The sequence below is a fragment of the Anopheles funestus genome, chromosome 2RL, assembly GCF_943734845.2.
Source record: "Anopheles funestus chromosome 2RL, idAnoFuneDA-416_04, whole genome shotgun sequence".
Lineage (NCBI taxonomy): Eukaryota > Metazoa > Arthropoda > Insecta > Diptera > Culicidae > Anopheles > Anopheles funestus.
In genome coordinates, this window is record NC_064598.1 from 90,958,270 (window position 1) to 90,978,428 (window position 20,159).

General features: G+C 40.4%; 1 protein-coding gene across 2 annotated transcripts; it reads right to left on the reverse strand.

Moving 5' to 3' along the window:
- Nucleotides 1-382: 382 nt before the first annotated feature.
- On the reverse strand, nucleotides 383-18,789 carry LOC125765695 (protein kinase C and casein kinase substrate in neurons protein 1). Of its 2 annotated transcripts, XM_049431123.1 has the most exons (11): nucleotides 18,705-18,789; nucleotides 10,683-10,779; nucleotides 8,047-8,656; nucleotides 7,857-7,966; nucleotides 5,908-6,056; nucleotides 5,632-5,820; nucleotides 5,186-5,533; nucleotides 3,962-4,072; nucleotides 2,951-3,174; nucleotides 2,707-2,888; nucleotides 383-2,625 (listed from the first exon to the last, which is right to left on the reverse strand). In XM_049431123.1, exons 3-11 carry the CDS (start codon nucleotides 8,148-8,150, stop codon nucleotides 2,513-2,515), a joined length of 1,530 nt encoding a protein of 509 aa, XP_049287080.1. In that variant the 5' UTR covers nucleotides 8,151-8,656; nucleotides 10,683-10,779; nucleotides 18,705-18,789; the 3' UTR covers nucleotides 383-2,512. The 2 variants fall into 2 exon arrangements, with proteins under 2 accessions (XP_049287080.1, XP_049287081.1); XM_049431124.1 differs by lacking the exon at nucleotides 3,962-4,072.
- Between the last annotated feature and the right edge of the window lie 1,370 nt (nucleotides 18,790-20,159).

Here is a 20,159-nt window from a genome sequence, read left to right on the forward strand (position 1 = left end):
ATTTGCTGACGCCGGCCGTACATGCGGTACGCTGGCTGAAGGATGGTTCGGAAAACCCTTGCTGTACTGCGTTTCGTAAAACGTTTCGTCCGTTTGGTGGAACACGTTATCCATTTTTCGGGTTGATAACAGAACACACTTCTGCGCACAACGAGACGGTTCTCTATTTTGATTTGCACAATTCAAATGCTTGCTATGATCGTTAAATGCGCCACTTTCTTGCTAGATGCATTCATGGTGTGCTTGTGTGATATGTTCAAAATGCTGTACTACAAACACTTGTATACCCACCTAGATATCCTTTAGAATATACAGCTGTGTACATGTATAAATAACCGCTACAACCAATGCTTGTATCGTATCATCGTTTGTGGACTATAACTTGTTATTACTTCTTTACATATATTTCCTCAAACTTAATATAATACACAACATGTTCTTTTGCTTACATTTCAACCATTCATTCATTCGTTAACGATCTGTATGCAGTGTGTTATCCTTTATGTTCACTATCACACTACTTCAACTGTTATTACTAATGCGTTTACTTTTTTCCCCATCCGTTCCAACTTACTGATCGTATCTGCGTGTTCTTCTGTTTCGCTTTATGTTTTCTTGTCAACAGTTTCACCTTTCCTTCGGTTTGTAATCGCAAAACAGCATTTCAATGTGTTTGTACCACACAAAACGTGCAACAAAACCTTGTTTTGCTCTGAAAACTGTACAGTAGAAAATGTGAAAATAAAAATCACAACGCCTTTTTGCGTTACAAACATCCGACTATGGTTGAACTATTCCGCATGATGATCGGTATTATTCAGTGCAGAAAAATATTTGCCCTATATAAAACACATTGCTAATTGTTTTCGTTTCTTTTCGGGGTTTGTAACAAGCTGCTTGAGTTTATAAAGTCTGAGTAAATACAAGAAAAACAAAACCAATCATGTACATACCATGTCGTATTGTAGCGAGTGAGAGGTGGGAAATAGTTCTTCTAAATGATATTTTCTAATTGATTTGAAAACCCTGTAGATCGTGTTCTGCGGTACATATGGGTGGAATAGTCTACGCGTGTTCCGTAACACGAATGTGTTCTACAGTAGAGTATAGTGTCGCTATTACAAGAGCTCGACATTTAGTACGGTGCACAGATTGATTGTTCTCTACCTTGAGCTGTTGTTGCCTCCCGAAAAGGGATGCAAAATCTATTAATTCCCAGAGCCGTCCCAGTCGATTTAAATGTTTTGTTTTTCGCTTTTTTTTTCCTGCTGTATTTTGGAAACGACAGTTCACACCGAATCAGTAATAAAACAGCAATCGTTCGATTCATTTTCTAAATGCAGAGCTTCAGATGCTTAGAATTGCTTCAATTTCTACTTAAATCTAGATGCTTTCTTTTATTTAAAAAACCGTATATAGTACTATAAAATGGAACAACTGATTGAACAAAACAAAGACGTAGATATGACTAAACTCATTCGATCCTTCATTTTGCTTCATCAAGGACGTGATGGAAAACGGGCCCTTCATCTGCTCCATTGGCGGGATCTTTCGGATCCCGGTGGATCTTCCAAAAGTACGTCAAAAACCTATACACCCGTACGAAAGGCAAGTTCATAATGGCAAACACAACCGCACCACTTTCGTTTCATGTGGGTGTGTGTGTGTTTTACCAAATAGTTCATATGAATTCTAGCATCAAAACTGTACATTCTAACGAGAAATGATCCAACCAGGAAGGAAATAATAATAAAATAAAACCACTTCAAACCCCTTTATCGACATACAAACGATAAAGTGTACGTAAATAACAGATTAATCATGATGATTCATGATTGGCTTTGCAAAACACTATTCCTTTCCTACGATTAACAATACACGCCGCCAAAAGGACCTACACAGGGGGCACCACTCTACGAATTGTATTCCAGGAGCAAAAACCTACGTATTTAAGTGTACGAATAAACACCTTCACCGGCTCTCTATGGCTCTATTTCTACGTGCGTGCAACCCAGACACGGTGGAAGTATCTACATTTTCCAACATACAAAAATACTTCCTTTTCTTTTTGGCCAAAGTTTCATTATAGGTCCTTCAGATGTGTATTATTGGTTCTGCGGATCTTATCCTTTAAGCTTAGTTGTTCCAGAGAACGATGGCGCGTTGCTTCAAAACTACCCGCGATGAAAGCAAACCAAAACACGTCGTTGTTGGCTGCCCGTGTTTGTTCTGTGTTTGTCTCGTTCTATCAATTTTAAAGACTGTAACCACGTGCATATTTGCTTCACCGTTATAAATGTGATGTTGGTTTATGGGTTTTTTTGTTTGTTTGTTTGTTTGTTGTTTTCGTTCACTACCAAATGTAATCAAATAAAATCCAACATACCAGCAGCTTGTACTTCGGTTTGACTACGTTCACTTATCATATTTTCACCGTTGTACATATTGCCTGCCTTCCCTTTGGAAGGTTTTGTTTTTCGTTTCCTCATTTGCTGTAAAAGTTTGCCGACGCTTACGTCGCTACCACTTCCACGTAGTTTGCCGGGTACAGTCCTACTCGCCCGTCCTTTCGTCCTTTACACCAGCCTTGTTCATCCTCATCTTCTAGCTTTTCAAATAAATCACCTGCAAATAGAAGCGAAGCGCAATAACACAATCAGTTTCAAATGTGTTTGACGAATAAGGATCCTAACCGGCGCCACTTACCCTGTTTGAACGTAAGCTCATCACTTTCCGCACCTTCGTAATCGTACAGTGCCTTCACGGGTACGCCAGGTTCACCATTGTCCACCAACAGATTATCGTTACCATCGCCCTCGTCCCACTCTTCTTCCTCTTCGAAAGGATTGCTATCGTTCGCTTTACCGTTCGTTCCGGTGTTACCATTGCTGGGAAGAAAAAGGAATACAATCATTTATGCGCCTCGCGAAAGCGAAACCGTCCAACTTACGTGACGACCGTTGCACCGGGTGCAGCGCGTCCAGGCGATGTTCGGGTAGGTGTACTGGCTGGTTCATTTTTTGTTGAAGCCGTTTCCGATTTGGGTGAATCATTATTCGGTGTCGGAGTGGTACGATTGTTGCCAGTCGAATTGGTAATACTGAGGGCCGTACTGTTCCGATTGCCTCCTCCAAGTAGCCGATTGTTATTAGCCGGCGGCGGTGGCGGATATTCCTGATTAACGAATGTAAGGTTGGCAGAGAGAAAGCACAACAATATTCTTATCAATAATAATCGTCAAACTTCATTTTGAACTTTCACAAGCAAATAGTATGTTTTGTTTTTCTACAGTAAAGACTTCGAGTAAGGTTACTTATAAGTGTAAATCTACTGCGTCCATAGTCAGTTCACTAAGGCCGAAACTAAAAACTTCTTTATCCTAAAATGCTTTACTCTACAGACGGTCAAATCTACTTTGCTCGCTTACTATATGTGTTTGTTCGTATGTAAGTTTTCTAAGCGCACAATTGAATTTTATCACTCCAAGCTGGTTGGTTAAATACTTATCGTATTTTACCCTTTTGTACTAACTCCAAAACCGAACAATTAAATGGTATCTATTAATGTTTCAGCAATCAAAAGCAACAATGAAATAATAATAAAATGCACTACAAACTAGCTCTATGATTTACCGTTTACAGACCGAGGACAAGCAAAAAAAGGGGCATATAAAATGTGGTTTTCGTTTAAACAGTACGGTGCAAAACATTAGACAACCGAAAATAAATAAAAAAAAAAGGACGACAAAACATTCGAAACAAAAACTTCAAACAACACATAATGTAATGTATTCGGTAGGACAAAAATAACAAAAAAAACACACGGAAAAACTCTAATTGTAAAACACAACAGTGAAAAACTTTTCCTTTGCCTAAAATTCAAAACGTGTAGGTGTGTACGTGATAAAGAAAGCGATTAATAAAACGAAAAAAGAAAAAACAATAAAAGAAACAAAAATTACATGCAAATCTTCGGCCACGGGTCGCTGATGAATGAGCGTGATCGGCGCTGCGGGTAAAGCTTCTTTGGATTTGATTCCCTTGGCAATGTCGCGGAACTCTTCCGTGTACTCCTGGAGAAGGCGCGAGAGCAGCATTGTTCCGTTCATTTATGGCACCGGAGCAGAGCATAAAACACACACACATACATAGCGCACGCACGATCGCACAATAGATGAATGGTTTTGATGAGGAACCGGGAAAGGGTGGCACATGTGTGTTTGTATGTGGATTTTGGATTTTGTTGCAGCATTTGTTTTCACGGTTTAAGGATCATTGTGTATTGAGGATGTTTGATTTTGAATTCCAGTCGGAAAGTGTATAAGGAACAGGGAAAGTAAAAAAGAAAACGAAATTACAATTAATAAGTGAAAAAAAACAAAGTAAAAGTACATGGAATGGAAAGAAATTGATCTGTCTTTCACGACATTGGCAATTATACGGCCAGAGCATAAACATACTCAAAGGCTTTACTTTTGTTGGTCAAAATGGGGTGGAATAGGAATGCCCGAGGGAGGGACAGTAAAAAGCAATGCGATAGACGGTTTAAAGTTCGATTAGTAATGGCATTTCACTCTGACAGAACAAAGAACCACTGTTAGCCCGAACAGAATACCCAGCTTCCGTAAGGACGGCAGACGTACGCATCAGTAGCAGCAGCAACAGCAAAGCAAATATTATCCTTTGCCCTATTCCGCATTACAGCAATTGTAAGTTAATAATAACAAAATAGTAAGTTTGAAAGAAAATAAAGTTCACACAAAAAAGACAAATAATATAACAAATTGTACTAGAAGAAATCATGAATGAGAGTTTAAGGATTAATAGAAAGTAGGACGATCGTCCGAGATTAATTGAATAGCGTTTAACTGCTATAAGTGATTTAGTAATGCTTTTATCTTTCAACTGAGTAAAATGGTTAAAAAAATTCAAGTTTGATTTGTTCTCGTTGGTATAAAAATAGAACTCATTAAACGGCTATCTAACAATGAAACAGCATGCGCTAAAAAGCATCCACGTTAGAAGGAAAAAGGGTCACAAATGGACACACCACGTTAATAAAGAAACAGACCAAGACCAGCTAGTAGGAAACGGTGTCAGCATGTCATAACACAGGAAGACACTTTGTCAAATGTCCTTGACATGCGCTCCGACTTCCCTTTGCTGGACATTGTCCGTGCACTTACCACGAACGTTGGCCAGCTCATACCCATGTTGACACCGTGATTATTGGACCACCACTTGAGATCCTTCTGGTGGTCGGCGTTGTTGATCGTGTGGTGGAATTCTTTGTAAATTTGCGGCAAGCTCGGATCTTCCGAAATGTTCAAACATTTGTGTATCGAGAACAGTACATTTTTGAAGAAACACAACCGAGTTTCCTCCATCTCTTGGCACTTCCGGAAAACGTTCGTCATGCTTTCGATGTACACGGGATTATACTCTTTGATCTCGTTAAGCGTTTGTTCGTATCGATCGCGGCTCTTCGCTACATCGTCCTTAAGCTTCTGTACCCTTTCTTGCATCTTTTTTAGCTACAAAGAAGAAAGAAGAATAAATGTTGTTAAAGGAGCCTTTTTCATATTCCTTGTCACGTTAAATAGCTTCTCCCTACTTTTTCCCCAAAACGTACCTGATCGTTTGACATCGAAGAATCACTGGAGGCATTCCGTTCCTGGTTGGTTGCGGATTTTTCCATCTTGCATGCCGCGTGGTAATCTGCTTTCGCTTTTTCAGCACTTCCTAGTAATTTTGCCCATGGTTTCTGTGCCCGTTTGAATTGATCTTCCATTTCTTTGCGCTCCTTGATTTGCATCATCGACTGTTTCGGAAGAAGACAAAACAAAAGTACATCAGTAAGATCAAATGTATGCAAGGTTTTGTGGAATAATAAACGACAGTTTCATACCTTGTGATAGTTATCCTTTTGCCATTCTTTAATCTGAAGTGTTACATCGGAACAAAGGCTTGCCTTAATTTTTAGATGCAGATCGGACAAACGTTCTGCCTCCGTAAGCATTCCTTTCCAGGCCGCTTCTGTCGTGCCATATTCTGGTCCTGTGAAATATACGAATAAACAATACAAAATGTAACTTTTGAAACAGAGCGCATTTATGACACAAGATGTCATTTAATATTTTATCCTGTTCCAAAATACAATCACTTTCGCAAAGCCACACTAATGGTATCCGAGGATATCCGTACACCGTAACGCTACCGCTCAATATCTTTCACATTCACCCCCTGTTGACCCTCCGTAACTCAATTAAGGACGTGTTTCGGTTCGTGCGGGTCTGATTGAACGTTAAGGCCATGAGAAGAAATAAAATAGAATGGAATAGAAGGCAAACACTTCTACCCCGACAACTGAAGGGTAAGAAATTAGTGTCGTATTCGGTGGTCTAATTGAAAAATCAATACCGCCGGTTGACTCGGGCAATACTTCCGGAAAACGTGACAAACTCCCCAAGAAAAGCTATCAACTCGAATCCGAAAAAAGAGGTAACATAACTTTGATCTGCAAGGAACGATTGGACTGATCCTGTTGTAAGGCATATGTTTTTTGTCTGACTTGCTTATGCTTCATCAATACTTCGTGAGATGTATTTAAAGAAACCAAAATAAATAATTTAGTTTTTTCTTTTTCTTATGAACATCGTAATGATGTGACATAATCAAGGCGCACGGACGTACATTACGACATAACGTACTATATATGTCGAAACCAACCAAACGAATGATTGCTAATGGGGCTGAATTGAATCATCTTTCATCCCAGTACTTCCACAGCCTTCCATTATCAGTAGCCCAGACAGATCAGCTATTTGCTGCCGGTGGGATCATTTGTCCGTAATTTTTCGCTTCATCACACATCCGATTAACAAGCGGGCGGCCGGGTTCGTCTTGCGAGAGCATCGATCCCCACGGTGAGGAGTGTTAACACAAAGCACATGGAGAAACGGCACTAGTCAAGTGTGTGGGAAATGATATATTAAGACACTTTTCTTACCGCGATGCCGAATGTGGAGATACACAGGCAGGATCGGATGCGGGTGCATACGCACAAACCTCGGGTGTCTATTTTTAAATGCTAACAAATTAATTCCACTTCACAGACAGAAGCTACTATGTCAGAAGCTAGTATTTGTATTGACCTGGTGGTGGTCGATTCTCACAATGCTTTTCATTGATTTTAGGTTCGATTTTAGTAACAAAATTTTCAACGCATTCACACCGGGAAAATAAATTGCATCTCAAACGATCACAGAACCAATGCTCTGTTTGTTCAAAGGACATTTTAACAGTGTCATTTTCATTAGTGAAATGGTCATAAATCTCTCAATATTTAACCAAACAGACAAAGCACAATTCACACCGCAAAAGTGCATCAACCCAGATATGCTCATCCCTCCCCCAAGCGGATGATTTCATGGTCGAGGCGTTGTTCTGTTATTATGTCACCCGTAGAAACCCTCGCTACTCACAGCTTAATGTTCATGGTACCATGGTACAGGAATGGGACGGTCCTAGAAAAATCTAGCAAGAAAATTATAACCTTCACATGCATACGCTCCGATTGCATGGTGCCGGTATCACTTAAAAAAACAGCTGAAGGTCATATTAAGTAGCGCACAATTCATAATGGTAGCTCGATGAGACATTTGATACATTAGCGTGTGGCGTATAATTTGTTATACTCCACTTCTCGTGGATGCACTTTGCAATGTCGTTACCACCATCAAAAGAATGGTTCAAACATCATCACGATTTTCGCACTTTTCAATTTTCATTGATTTAATATGGATTAGAAAAATCCGTTTTGCTTTACTCTGGCCTGCCTAAAAAAGTACAACTCACCTTTCTCAATCAATTCGCCCCATTTCTTTGACCATGCTTTCAAATTTTTGGCATATGCTTTTTCAATTTCGGCACGCTCCTGGATCAGTGTTTGCAGCTCCGTACACAATCTATAAAGAGAAGAGGGAAAATATTAATCACTACAATCGGAACCAAGTGTGCAGCTCAAGCCACAAATTGTGCTACTCACTTGTAGCCATCCTCTATCCGCTTGGTGGTGCGTTTGTAATTGTTCAGCTCCCAAAACGAATCACTGCCGGCCTGCAGCAGCTGATCATCGCTGTGATGTGACATTTTTTGCTCCTATATGTGTACCTGTTGGTTCCCGATTCTTTTCACTTCTTTACACTAAACCGCGCACACGGTTTGTTCTTGCTTCGCTCGTTCAAAACCAGAACCAACCCAATCTGCCAACTGTTCTGTGTTTGCTGTTTCGCGAGACAAGCACCGGGCACAAGTTTTTGCTTCTAATGACCCGATCCAACGCGATAAATGAGCGACAATAACGAATGGCGGCCCACAATCAACCACAATTGTGTCCGATCGTAACGGCAACGAGAGGCCCCCCTCGATCACGATGGCCTTTTTAAACCGCACCGTCTGTAAATGTCAGTCCCGCGGTTCGAACGATCAATTGAACCGTGGGGTGTGGTGTATGTATTTTCACAAATTACTTTCGGTAAATTCAGATGATGTACACGTATACTTTCTCGGGGGAGGGGGTCACGTTACTCTAGCATTATATGCATCTGGTCTTGCTGGAAATAAGTTCTGCTGTAAGTTCGCGACGAAGTTTGTTTCTACAAATAAAGAAAGACATAAAACGTAGATAAATTGTTGGGAAGTTTGTATTTGTTATTGTAATATTAGTTGATAATAGCTTTGGGAATACAACGAACTACTTATTTCCTTTCCTATCAAACTATAATCTTTTTGTGCCTCGGTTTATCATTTATCTTCATCCTATTTTATGCCCTACCGGAGCCGGATATACAACAAATTTGATCCTGACCTAGATTCTAGCTCGTAATTAAATCGAAACAAAACAAACATTTCTCTAGTAGCAAGCTATCTCTATTATTGATTCTATTAAATTATGATTGATGAAAGGGTGTGCAAACACTAATATCAAAGACGTAGAATATTGCTGCCCCAGTTCCCATGGATCGATTTTCCCTACATTTCCGCATGCCTCAAAACATTAATCGGAAGTCAACTGAAAGACGGTGCCGGTTGTGTTAGGTTTATATGCTGAGCATACCCAAAAACGAAGCACCTCTAATATGCCACTGGAAAGAAAAGGGGCTCAGAAGGGAACTTTCGCCCTTCACACGCGGACCGCTCATTCATTAATGTTTTACGGTTAGACATTTTACGCCAATGCGCGATCGGGCCGGTCGCGTGATGCATGCTACACCTTTTGCTGTTTCGATTTTTTGTTGTCTTCTCCCCATCTTTTGAATCTAGCTAATCAAATTGAATCGACCCGATATGCCGTCGTAAAACGACACCTCACCTTCCGGCTACACAGGTTCGATCGCTCGGGTATTGTTATAGCTAGAGACCGCATTTCTAATTGAACAGTTATGGAGAGGAAGGAATTTAAACCTCCGAAAAGCTTTGCGGGACGCGTTTGCGTGAAATGGGTAACTACCGTACGAGGGCCGGAAGTTATCTTACCCCTAGAAATCACCGGAACTGCAGTGACAATCCGCTCAAAGCATTTGACATTCTTCAGGAGATATGTACAAGGTAGAAAGCGAGCGTAGAAATATACGGAACCGTGCGAAGATTTTGTATTCTTCATTAATGTTTCAAAATAAAGCTTAAATTTATTATTATTGAGTTCGTTTAATAACTCCTATCGTGTCACACCTATGTCTGAGCGTGACATATTTCCAATTGCCAAGGAATACAACTAACTCGTGGTCATTATTATTCACATCCATATATGTACGTTTTCCCTTGATGTCTGCTCTTGTTCAACAACATTGCGCTTAGTGCCAATCATATGGTTCTTTGCATGCCGTCTATGAAAGCCTGTCATTCCGTGCAAGTTATGATTCGGTTGCTCATTGCATCACCATCCATCCATAATCCAACTCATCAATCCCGGTTAAGTGTACATTCTGGAGAATCGGCCGAGCGGAAGCTTTCTTCCAATATGGAGCAGAACATGATGACATCTCCGTGTGATGTTTGATATTCTCACGCTAGGAAAAGCTACTGTGCTTCACACAAACGGGACTATTTCGAGACATTAGCTGTACACAACAGACGACAATTCCTGCCGTTTGAAACATTATTCATGTACAAGAGATCTTTGCTTGGTGACAAGTGGTTGGTACGAGTGGTGGGCGACAATCGTTTACCTTTTCTTCAGACTAAAGTAATTTCTTCCACATCAGCGAGTACGTCCCTAATATCCGGTACCGGTTTTATTCGCACCTCATCTTTAAAAAAAAATTTATGTTTCCTCACACGCCTATTCGCCCATTTCTTTCAATGCAGACATAGATACAAACACATGAAAATGTTTCCAACCGTGATGATGTGATGGCGTGTTTGTGCTGGTCGCCTGTCACTCAAATTCATTCATGCTTTTTGCTGCTAGTTAATATGGTACAGAAGAAGCAAAAACGTTAGATTTCTACCATTTCATTGACGGTACGGTTTTTGCTTTTAGGCTATGATAATTACGGACACGCCAAAAAACCCTTACTAATGGAATTCTGAAACAACTTTTTATCTTATTCAAGAGATGTTTTGTTAAATTATTATTCGTGTTTGTTCACCAAGGAATTCTGGATGTTTATTTCGCCTTACCTCATCTGATCAGTAGCAGCATCATGTTCAACAATCTTGAAAACTTCAATAAACGTTCCACCACCTCGTAACAGGCTTTACTGTGCATGGAAATAATCTGAAAAAGAGAAAAGATAAAAATACACAAATTTTAATAAACAAAACTTTAATCATAAAACAATGTATGATAATATTACTGTGCTTCTATGAATGAGGATAATGGTTTGATCGAGGAAGATATTACTCTACTTGAGTAACGCACAATTCAACTCCGAATGTGGGCAAGTTTATTTCTTCATTCTACCATCGCTATAAATCAATTCGTAGTTCGAAGCCATTACCCTTCACATCATGCACGGAACCTAAGAACTAGGCTGCCTACTTCAATTATAGGAAGGCTATAAATTTAGTCGTAACAACGAACGCGCACTTGCCTATAAATTCACACCTATAAAAATTGATCCAAAATTATCTGCTGTCGGTGTGAAACAATGGATCAATTTTTACATTACCAAATAAGTTCACAGAGGTGCTCGTTTATCAATCATGAATGGCGTAATTCTAGTGGATACTAGTTTTAATATAATCAACTGAATGCTACTAAATGTACTGGAGAGTTTCAAATCCCAGGAAAATGATAACCTAATTTAAAGACCTAATATTTTATGTTATGCTTTAAACATATTGTAAATAACATTTATAAAATCTTCATTTACCATTTATCATCTCATAAATTACTAAATATTATTCATCACAACACAGTAATATGAAAGCTAATCCGCACGCTATTGACAATGGACCGTTCATATTTCACCTGCCCTTAGAGCTGGGTGTGTTTTATTGTCCTCTCTCTCGTGTACAACCGGCGGTCACCCCCGTTGTAGATAGGGCATACCGTGGAAGAACTCACGTGTAACTCCACAGAGACATAGAGATCGGATATAAGTGTCATAAAAAAAAACATTCGGTAGTGGCCGCTTTCCATCCGAAACGTTCCGCTCCGTTTCGTTCAACCTGTCGAGTGTTGGAATAAAAGAAAATCGGTTGTCTAAACGACAAACTAAGCTACTGCACAACATTGCAACTGTTTTGGTGCAAGTATCAAGGGGTTGATTTAGTCAATTTAGTCATTTTCATTTTATCCTTCATTTCATTTCAGTCATGAACGTATTGCTTTACGCGTCTATGACATAATATTCTAATCTTAAAATCAATAACTTTTAAGTAGAATATAAAACCTTACCAAAGAACTAAGTGCATTGTGGCAACGCTCTCCTTCTTCTAAACAGACATACATGCGCAACCATTCTATAGGTTTCTTCTAAAGCTTCGTAAGACTTTGCAACATGCAAAAAGGCATTGCAACGATTGAGTTGGTAACTGTCTGCACTCAATTACGTGTATGGGGTTTCCTTCAATTTAATTAAGTCTGCTGGAAAGGAAAGTAAACCTGTTCTTAAAAAGTAAAGAAAAATGTTCAGTTTCGCTAGAAACATAAATATAACACATGTTTCCTTTGAAACCCAAAAAAACCCATAAAATCTTATAGGAACGCTTTTATGATATAAAGTTTATATAAAGGAGGCAACTGGCCCGACATTGGGCGTGTTTTTCGTATGAAGAGATCATAAAAATGTTCACAGTGGAATGTAAAATCGAAGGCGTACGCTTGTCCGATAGCACCATCATACGAGTATCCTAAATTTGGCTCGCATACCATTTTAGGAAGACACCCAATAGTCCAGCGCCCATGCTAAAAGCGCGTCGGAACAACCCGTTCAACCCGGGAGTTGAGCTTTTTTTTCTTACTTTTTGTTGTATGTGGGAAGAAAAGCATCTTTGGTGTTTGTAAAACATATTCATGCGCAACATTGCACCTTTTTTTCTTGAGCTTCTACCCTGATTGTGTTATATTGTATTAAAAACAATCCTCATATTGGTTAGGAAGGACTTTTTTCTCAGGAAGTCTTATCCAAAAAAAAAAAAAACGTCTAATTTCAAAGTGAATTGAAGAGAGTACCTTTTTCGGCACTAATCTGATTTCTATCACTCTGAATAAGCTCCAGCTGGCATGCTTCCCGATTCATAGCTATTGAGGGATAGCAACAACACGTACCACACACGTACCCAAATCCCAACTCCCGGAAACATACGAAAACGACACGCAGACCAATAAGCCTGCCAACCAAAGTTTAGAGACACTGACAGCGAAATGGAAAAGCACCGACCGCACCCGAACGACCGCTCATCACACTGTTTGGTTCCTTCCTTTTCGTGGGCAAGATTCATAACCGGTTCCGGAGAAGCGGAATGGATCAACCGGCAGCACAGACAGAACAGGTTGACCGCTACACAAACCCAGGGTATCATCAGTGTCCGCGTTGTTGGCGTGGCAAGTGAATGTTTTCATTTCATTCTTCTCTTGCGCGAGATCTCACAACACGCGGCAAATCCAGCATCCCATGGGGAGGGTTTCTCGTAAATATATTCCTCAAGACGTGCTCCATCAGTATACGTTTAATGTACGGATTTGATTCTAAACCAATCTTAGACGGTGACATCTGAACTGTGGAACAAATCAAGATTGGAAGGAAATCAAGTCGTTGGAATTATCAAGCAGATAAAAGTATATCTAAGGAAGGAGTTAGGAGTTCTACCATCATGCAACTATTTATTTTCAAATAAAACATCAAGATTTTAAGAGACTAGGCTAATCGAGTACGTGGCGTCAACAATTACCTTATCGTACTTTCTCGGGACACATCTTAACACAAGTCACCTCTGCGGGTTCATAATTACAATGAAGATTACACTGATCGTAGTAAATGCTTCGCATCCGCTCGAAAGCTATCAATCATGTAGAAACAATAATTGACTCCAGCAAAAGCTAGAGTTGCTTACGCTTAACATCGTTTACTGTTAGTATTTAACAATGTAACGATAGTACAAGCATTAGACATAAATTTCACCATCTGAAGATTTATTGCTGCGATTATGTAGAAATCGGTTTAAATCTAAGTTTCAAAATATCTTATCATATCCATAAGACACCATTTATAGTCGAACGGTAAATCCATTCGATGCGACACACGAGATGGGTCATGATGGGCCATTCAACTTGGAGTTTAGTAACGCATCAAAATAAAAAAAAAAGCTTAGCCACACCTTATGCGACACCAGGCCAGATGGTTCACCCGTGTTCGGGTGCATACCTACCCCATTATTGAATCAAGCTTTGTAAGAGACACCATTTATTTCTACGGGAATTGTTCCGACCGCCAACGATGCAGGAATTTGAAATTTCTGTTCGCCGAGCCGAGTTCTGTCCTGAGATGGAGGAAGCGGGATTTTGGGATACGTCGATAGGTTTCCGAATTTTATCACCAACTCTCACTCGCACTCATGGATCCAACTTTGACCATAGGTTAACGAGGAATATCCCAACCGGAAAGTGGCACAAGGTCTAACCCCCACCTTATATACTAATCGCGGGATTCACTTCCTTAGTTACAACTTTTCTAGGAGAAAGTAGCTTCCTTTACCAAATCACATACTCTTCCCTCTTCCCTTTTCCTCGCTGTGAAGAAGCAAGAGGCATAGCACCGAAAGGAATGTGACTCTAATCGTTCACATACTCTTTGCAAAAATTATTATAATTTACGCATAGATTTGCCTTCAGTTTAGTGACCGTTTAGCCGAGACCGGTTCGCTTGACCAACGGCAGTGTGACCGCTACGGCCAACGTCAGATAGCATCATTTTTCTTCGACGAACCACCGGACGGCGATCAAGAGTCGATAACCCGTCCCCGATAAAGGAAGAAAACAAAACAACAACAACAACAACAACAAACTTTGCACGAAAGTTGCAGCCGTAAAATCTCTCCCCATCCACACATACGCACGATGCGATCGAAGATCACGGCGAAAGATGGCAACTTGCCCTCGGAAGTTGACGATCCGTGCGATCAACGCCCCATCTACGAGACTCCCTCTGTATCTTCCTTTCTCTCGCTCGCTCGCTCTCTCTCCCTCTGATTGAAAGTTCAAACTCCAATCCACGATCTTATTCGACGGCAAATTGGCAGTGCGTGTCTCACCGAATGAAAGACCTACACCTGATCTTCAACTTGATCTTCGATACGAGCCGGAGTACTGAAGAGTGCTCAATCGTCCAGTTTCGGATGCACGTTTTCCGCACGAGCAAACACACGTGGTTGATTTAGGTGGAGAGTTGCTGTTTTACTCTCCACCTATGTTTTCACCTTAACCTTGGGCGTAAGCGATGGTGGAGGGCACATTTTTTTTTAACTATCATTAAAATGTTTATGGAAGAGGTCTCTAAAACTTAACATACAAACTGTATTGTCTTCGCTGTAATATTGCAGCATCAAGAATAAATTTCATGGTGTATAAATACCCTTCTTTTTTACCTTCTCTATACCTCCCCTAACGAATGATAACAAATCGCGAGACACATGTGCAAACACATCTCGAGTGCATTTATTGTGCACGAGGCGTTGCCCACTTTAGCGCAACTAAGTCTACTCTATTTAGCCGTATAGTACACACAACGATCATTTTAAAATGATCGTTTCTGCTTATTAAACAACCTCTAACTCAATGGAGGACATAACGAAGAGATTCCTTTTCTTTAGGCGCCTCATTAGGAAGACGCATCCCATCGCTACATTCCATCTCTTTATATCCGTTAAAAAAAAACAACCCGAATAAAATAACAGTAATTACTCGACGGGACGCCATGAAAGGCTTGGAGCAAATTTGCTGCTTTAATTCGTCACAAAGTGTACGCACGCCAGACACACCCTTGCATCTTACAGCTCCACCCTCCCTGCTCTTGTCATAAGCCCTTTTATTCACAAAAATGCCTCAGGCATTTCGGTCACTTTCCGGACAGTTTCCAAGATCATTCCCATCTCGGGAGAAAATGGGGCCTAGTTCCCGCAGGACAAGGCATCATTTGTTTCGCTACACAGGGGACTACGAACCGATTTGCCAGCTTTTGTTGGTCGAAGGAGTATGGATGGAGGAGCAGACTGGTCTCTTTCCGTTTCGCCCTTTCGCTACATCCTTTCGGATGGTGTTATGTCCAGACGGGTGTAACAAATTTATTTTTATTTTTCATTCACACAAATCAGCATTTCGCAGCGGGATACTATAAAAAAGCCGAACATCGAAAGGGTATCGTCTGAGTTATCAACTTCGCACCAACTTTTTACATGTCTGTTCACAATGTCTGTCTGAGAACTTTAGCCATCTTAAACCAGGTTTGCCCTAAAGAAGCGAACACGCTAGTTTTTGTCGGCTCGATTTCAGGTTCAGCTTTCCAGAGATGTTATGTTCAACCTCATAAAGCTTACAATAAAATAAAGAAACTGCACTGCTTGAATTCTATACAATTCACAAATTGTATCCACAGGTTCATGGTCGAGATATATTTTTGGGTCCAATTAAAATGAAACATTCCAAGAATAAAACTCGTACAAGAGCAAATAACTGAGCACAAGAAATGACGAATATTTCCACTCGTCCACTCCACAGTTTTGGGGAGATTACTTTTTCTCGACTTATTTATGTTTTCACAACGATTCTTTATAATACTTAATGGCGCCCCAGCATACTCACAAATATTCGTCTACCGCTCTAGATTGGTCCACAGTGCCTATCGAGATCAACAGTAAGAAGGACGTAAGGAATTGGGCGTGAAAACCGCAAATCTTTACCATTCCTTGATATCAAATTCCAAACCCATACAGAAGGAACGAGGAGAATTGAATAATGATGCCTTTCCAGAGTTCTCTCCCATTGCCTTTTGCTGCAAAACAGAGAACAAGCATGGCAAAACAACATTCCCCTTTTGGAATGGGAATACAAAAAAAACACACACAGTTAATCTGTTGCGGAATTTATCCATGTAGAATGTCACGATTGTTATAGCACGGGCCCTTTGATAGAAACTTCTGTTCATTTCCGACTGACCTAATTCTTGGAGATCCACATAAAACACTATCCATTGGTCTACCCTTAACGATCGTTTCTGGTGTAGAATACCAGAACAGAAATCTATCCGACACGCACCATCACCCGATACCGGAAGAGAACTCAAAACATGAGGGGGGAACTGCATTATACATTGAAGTTATTGATTGAGGTGCTGATTTCAGCACTAATACTACGGCCATTTTCACATTCTCGATGAGCGTTATAGTGCTGTACGATAAGTTTCACCAATGAAGGTCTATAAAATGCGGAAATGCAATTCACAGTTTCGTGCGCTGTTGGGTTATTGTGTACGTTTTCTACCCTGCCCCCTCAAAACAATTGTCAACATGAAGAGCTCAAGTCGGCGGAGGGGAATCCGTTATGGTTTGGAAACAGCCGCATACGGGTAACACAGCTCGTTGAGGGTGAGCTCTTTGACAGCAGTGTTTGGGTTTTTGTTATGCAAAAACGGCACAAAAATTCGGACAAAGTATGTCGAGTAAAAACAACTTTCTCGATCATTTGGACAACGTACACGATACGTTACGGTCAGAATTACTTGGTGGAATTAACTCTCAGTTAATGTTAGGCATCACAATCATGCTTCAAAAACGAATCTCATTGCAAGTTTATACCTAAAAATAATTTAGCTGAAAGCATCAATAAATACCTTCTACATCACGTCATGTTTTTGATTATGTGCCTATGTTGCTTTCTGCACGTGGTTTATAACAACATGCGCTGAAGGCGTTACACACGCGTCATACATTATCAATAGGCTGATAAGGTAACAATTGGGTGCCGGGATTCGCCCTCCATGCCCAACGTCAGACACAACGATCAAAGGGAAGTGTCGTATCAATCAGCGTCAACGATAAAGTTTATGTCGTACACGACGCTGTTCACGCCACCTGGAAGAATGTTTTTTAAGAAATTGTGTAACCAGCATAGCCACGCAAGAACTTATGCTACGAAACCATCTAAAGCACCACACATTTATCTGTTTATTGTGCTCTGTAAACTAAAACTAAGATCCCCTTACACTACGTTTTATAGACGGAACGTAAATTTAGTTGCTGAGAAGGAACATTCCATGTAAGCCTGTATCCGGTTCGATCGCGCACAAACCAACTCATTTAGACAGGAAATAGCAATTAATAGCTACTCTATCACACATCGGACACGGGAGAAGAAACAACAGCAGCATTAAAGGGATGGCAACGATATCGCAACACAGCAAAGGCCCCCTTCACCATTGTGTGTATCACCGCTGTTTCAACCGGTGCGATAAGATTGAGGGCAGCTGAGTGCCACGGTCAGTTGCAATAGTCACTTCGGGACGGTTAAATGTTGCAAAACGGAATGACAAACATTTATAAATCCATCCCCAGTGGCTTATAACGTAGCGTGCTTTCGCAGATAACACAAACAAGTTGCATCCTCGCGGCACGATCGTCGGCGACTGGAGGGAAAGAGCTGTTCGAGCAACGTGCTGACCTAAACGATTACCTCATCAACGATCATCACTCAAGCGATGGATATCATCAACATCAGCACCTGCATCAAACTTTATCGTGCACAACTAATCTTATCATTTAGCGATGCTTGGGTAGGTTGAAGGCCTTGATAGGTGAAGTCTTGAATACAAATTCAAGTTGAATATGCAGAAATTTACAGTAACATACACTCAAAACTACAAATATCGTTTATACAGTTGGGTTCGTTACTAGTCATTCGTGCTATAGTAATATTGGAGAATTATAACTTCAAGAGACGAGAAATAGACTCGTCTTTCGGTGTTCGATCTAATAGTAGCGAAAGTAGAGTCAAAACTAGTGATTACTGAGTTTTTGAGAGACATTAGTAAAATTGAAATCTTTTCTGGATTGTTTTCATGTTGAACTAGACTGTGACGAAGTATATTTCTGAAGTCTTTCCATCTTCTGGACCTTTCCTTCATTAAGACGTTAAGCGAATCATTGATGTCGACAAACTGCATACAGTTGGTAACAATCTCTTAAATATTCGAAACAGCGATATACCTTTGTCGCAGCGTTTCGAATGCTGCTTTTGTTACGGTTGATGGTTTACCGAACCATTACTAGATCGTTGACAGTTTTCGTTTACCTGTAAAGAAATAAAAATTATAATAATAATTAAAACCTGCGCAACAAGATTGTAAAAGAAACACACAAAAGATTAATGTATATGAGGAGCATGATAGAAATAAACAACTAAGAAATTTTCCACACCATTAACCACGCAACAACAAAAAAAACAGCTTTCGCGCTTTTCTGATCTGAGATGTATTAAAATTTGCCTGATGAAATTTCCTTCCCCTTTTTTTTTCTCTGATCAGTCTGCCATGAAGGAACTGCTCGTGATGATTAACAGATTTACAATCATGGCCAAACGGAGACGCGAATTCGATCAACCCAAAATTCGTAGCTGTGTTGTTTGCTTGATGCATCTTCTCATGCTTCAACCGTTGCCGGCTCTGTACGTTACAATTTACCAACAAAGCAACAAATAACAAACCTACGAAAGTGAAGGAAAAAGCTCTTAAAAAGCGAAAACGCAAAACTATTTCACCTGTGGAACTTTCATCATCATGAAACTCATCTTTTTTTTAACCAATTTCCTCTGCAAATATTCCAACCGCCAGTGGCTTCCAAGCCATTGGCCAAAAAGCCAAAAAGGAAAAAAAACATTGGAAAATCCAGCTGATCTTGGCCTACAGAAACAGGCCCCCTTGTTTGTACGGAAACATATCGGCATCGTGATATAATTAGCCGACATCGAGCTGATCATCATCATCATCATCCGCTGCCGATTTTCCTTCCTTTTTCGGCAACCATTTTCAGATCCCGTAGTTCAATCTGATCCGTCAGAAATCCATCAATCCGCGTTGCTGTTTTGCTGGATAGATTCCACCGATCGAGCTATTTAAGACCATCATCGATCTTTCTTTGCACTTTTACTCCACCGTCTTAAAAATTCGAACGAATGGGTCGGGTAGGAAGGAGGAGGTGTGTGTGAAAAAATAATGAAAAGCTAACGGTTAAGCATGGAACCAGGGGAAGGAAAAGGAAAATAGCTTTATCCGACCACAAAACACACACACACACACACAATCGGTGTATGGAACAAAACAAATAATATTTTCGAAATCGAAAGTAAGAAGGTATGCTGCGCTCACGAAGATCAGCTGATGGAGGAGTGCAGTGCACGTGGGAGTAAATTGCACACAGGTGTGGAAAGAAAGTGAGAAGAAAAGAAGGGAAAGAAAGGAAAAAATACGTCAAAAATGTTGAGCAGCTAAGGCAATTCATCGCTTCACTATTCAGGTTATGCTGAGTTCAACGAACAGGAAGAAAGCATGTGGGAAGTGGGGGCGGCAGCATGCCGAAATAAAAAGTCACTGCACGGACACACTTTCGTCGTTAATTCGTCTATCAGTAGATGCACTTTTTTTCCTTTCGATTAATACAATTTTC

What these genes read in the sequence shown, in the direction of transcription:
- LOC125765695 (XM_049431123.1), bottom strand. Translation starts at nt 8,150, where the DNA reads ATGTCACATCACAGCGATGATCAGCTGCTGCAGGCCGGCAGTGATTCG. An exon ending in GGGCGAATTGATTGAGAAAG is followed by an intron (nt 6,057 to 7,856) that starts GTGAGTTGTACT and finishes TATATTTCACAG; the next exon opens with GACCAGAATATGGCACGACA. An exon ending in TGAGCTTACGTTCAAACAGG is followed by an intron (nt 2,626 to 2,706) that starts GTAAGTGGCGCC and finishes TTCTATTTGCAG; the next exon opens with GTGATTTATTTGAAAAGCTA.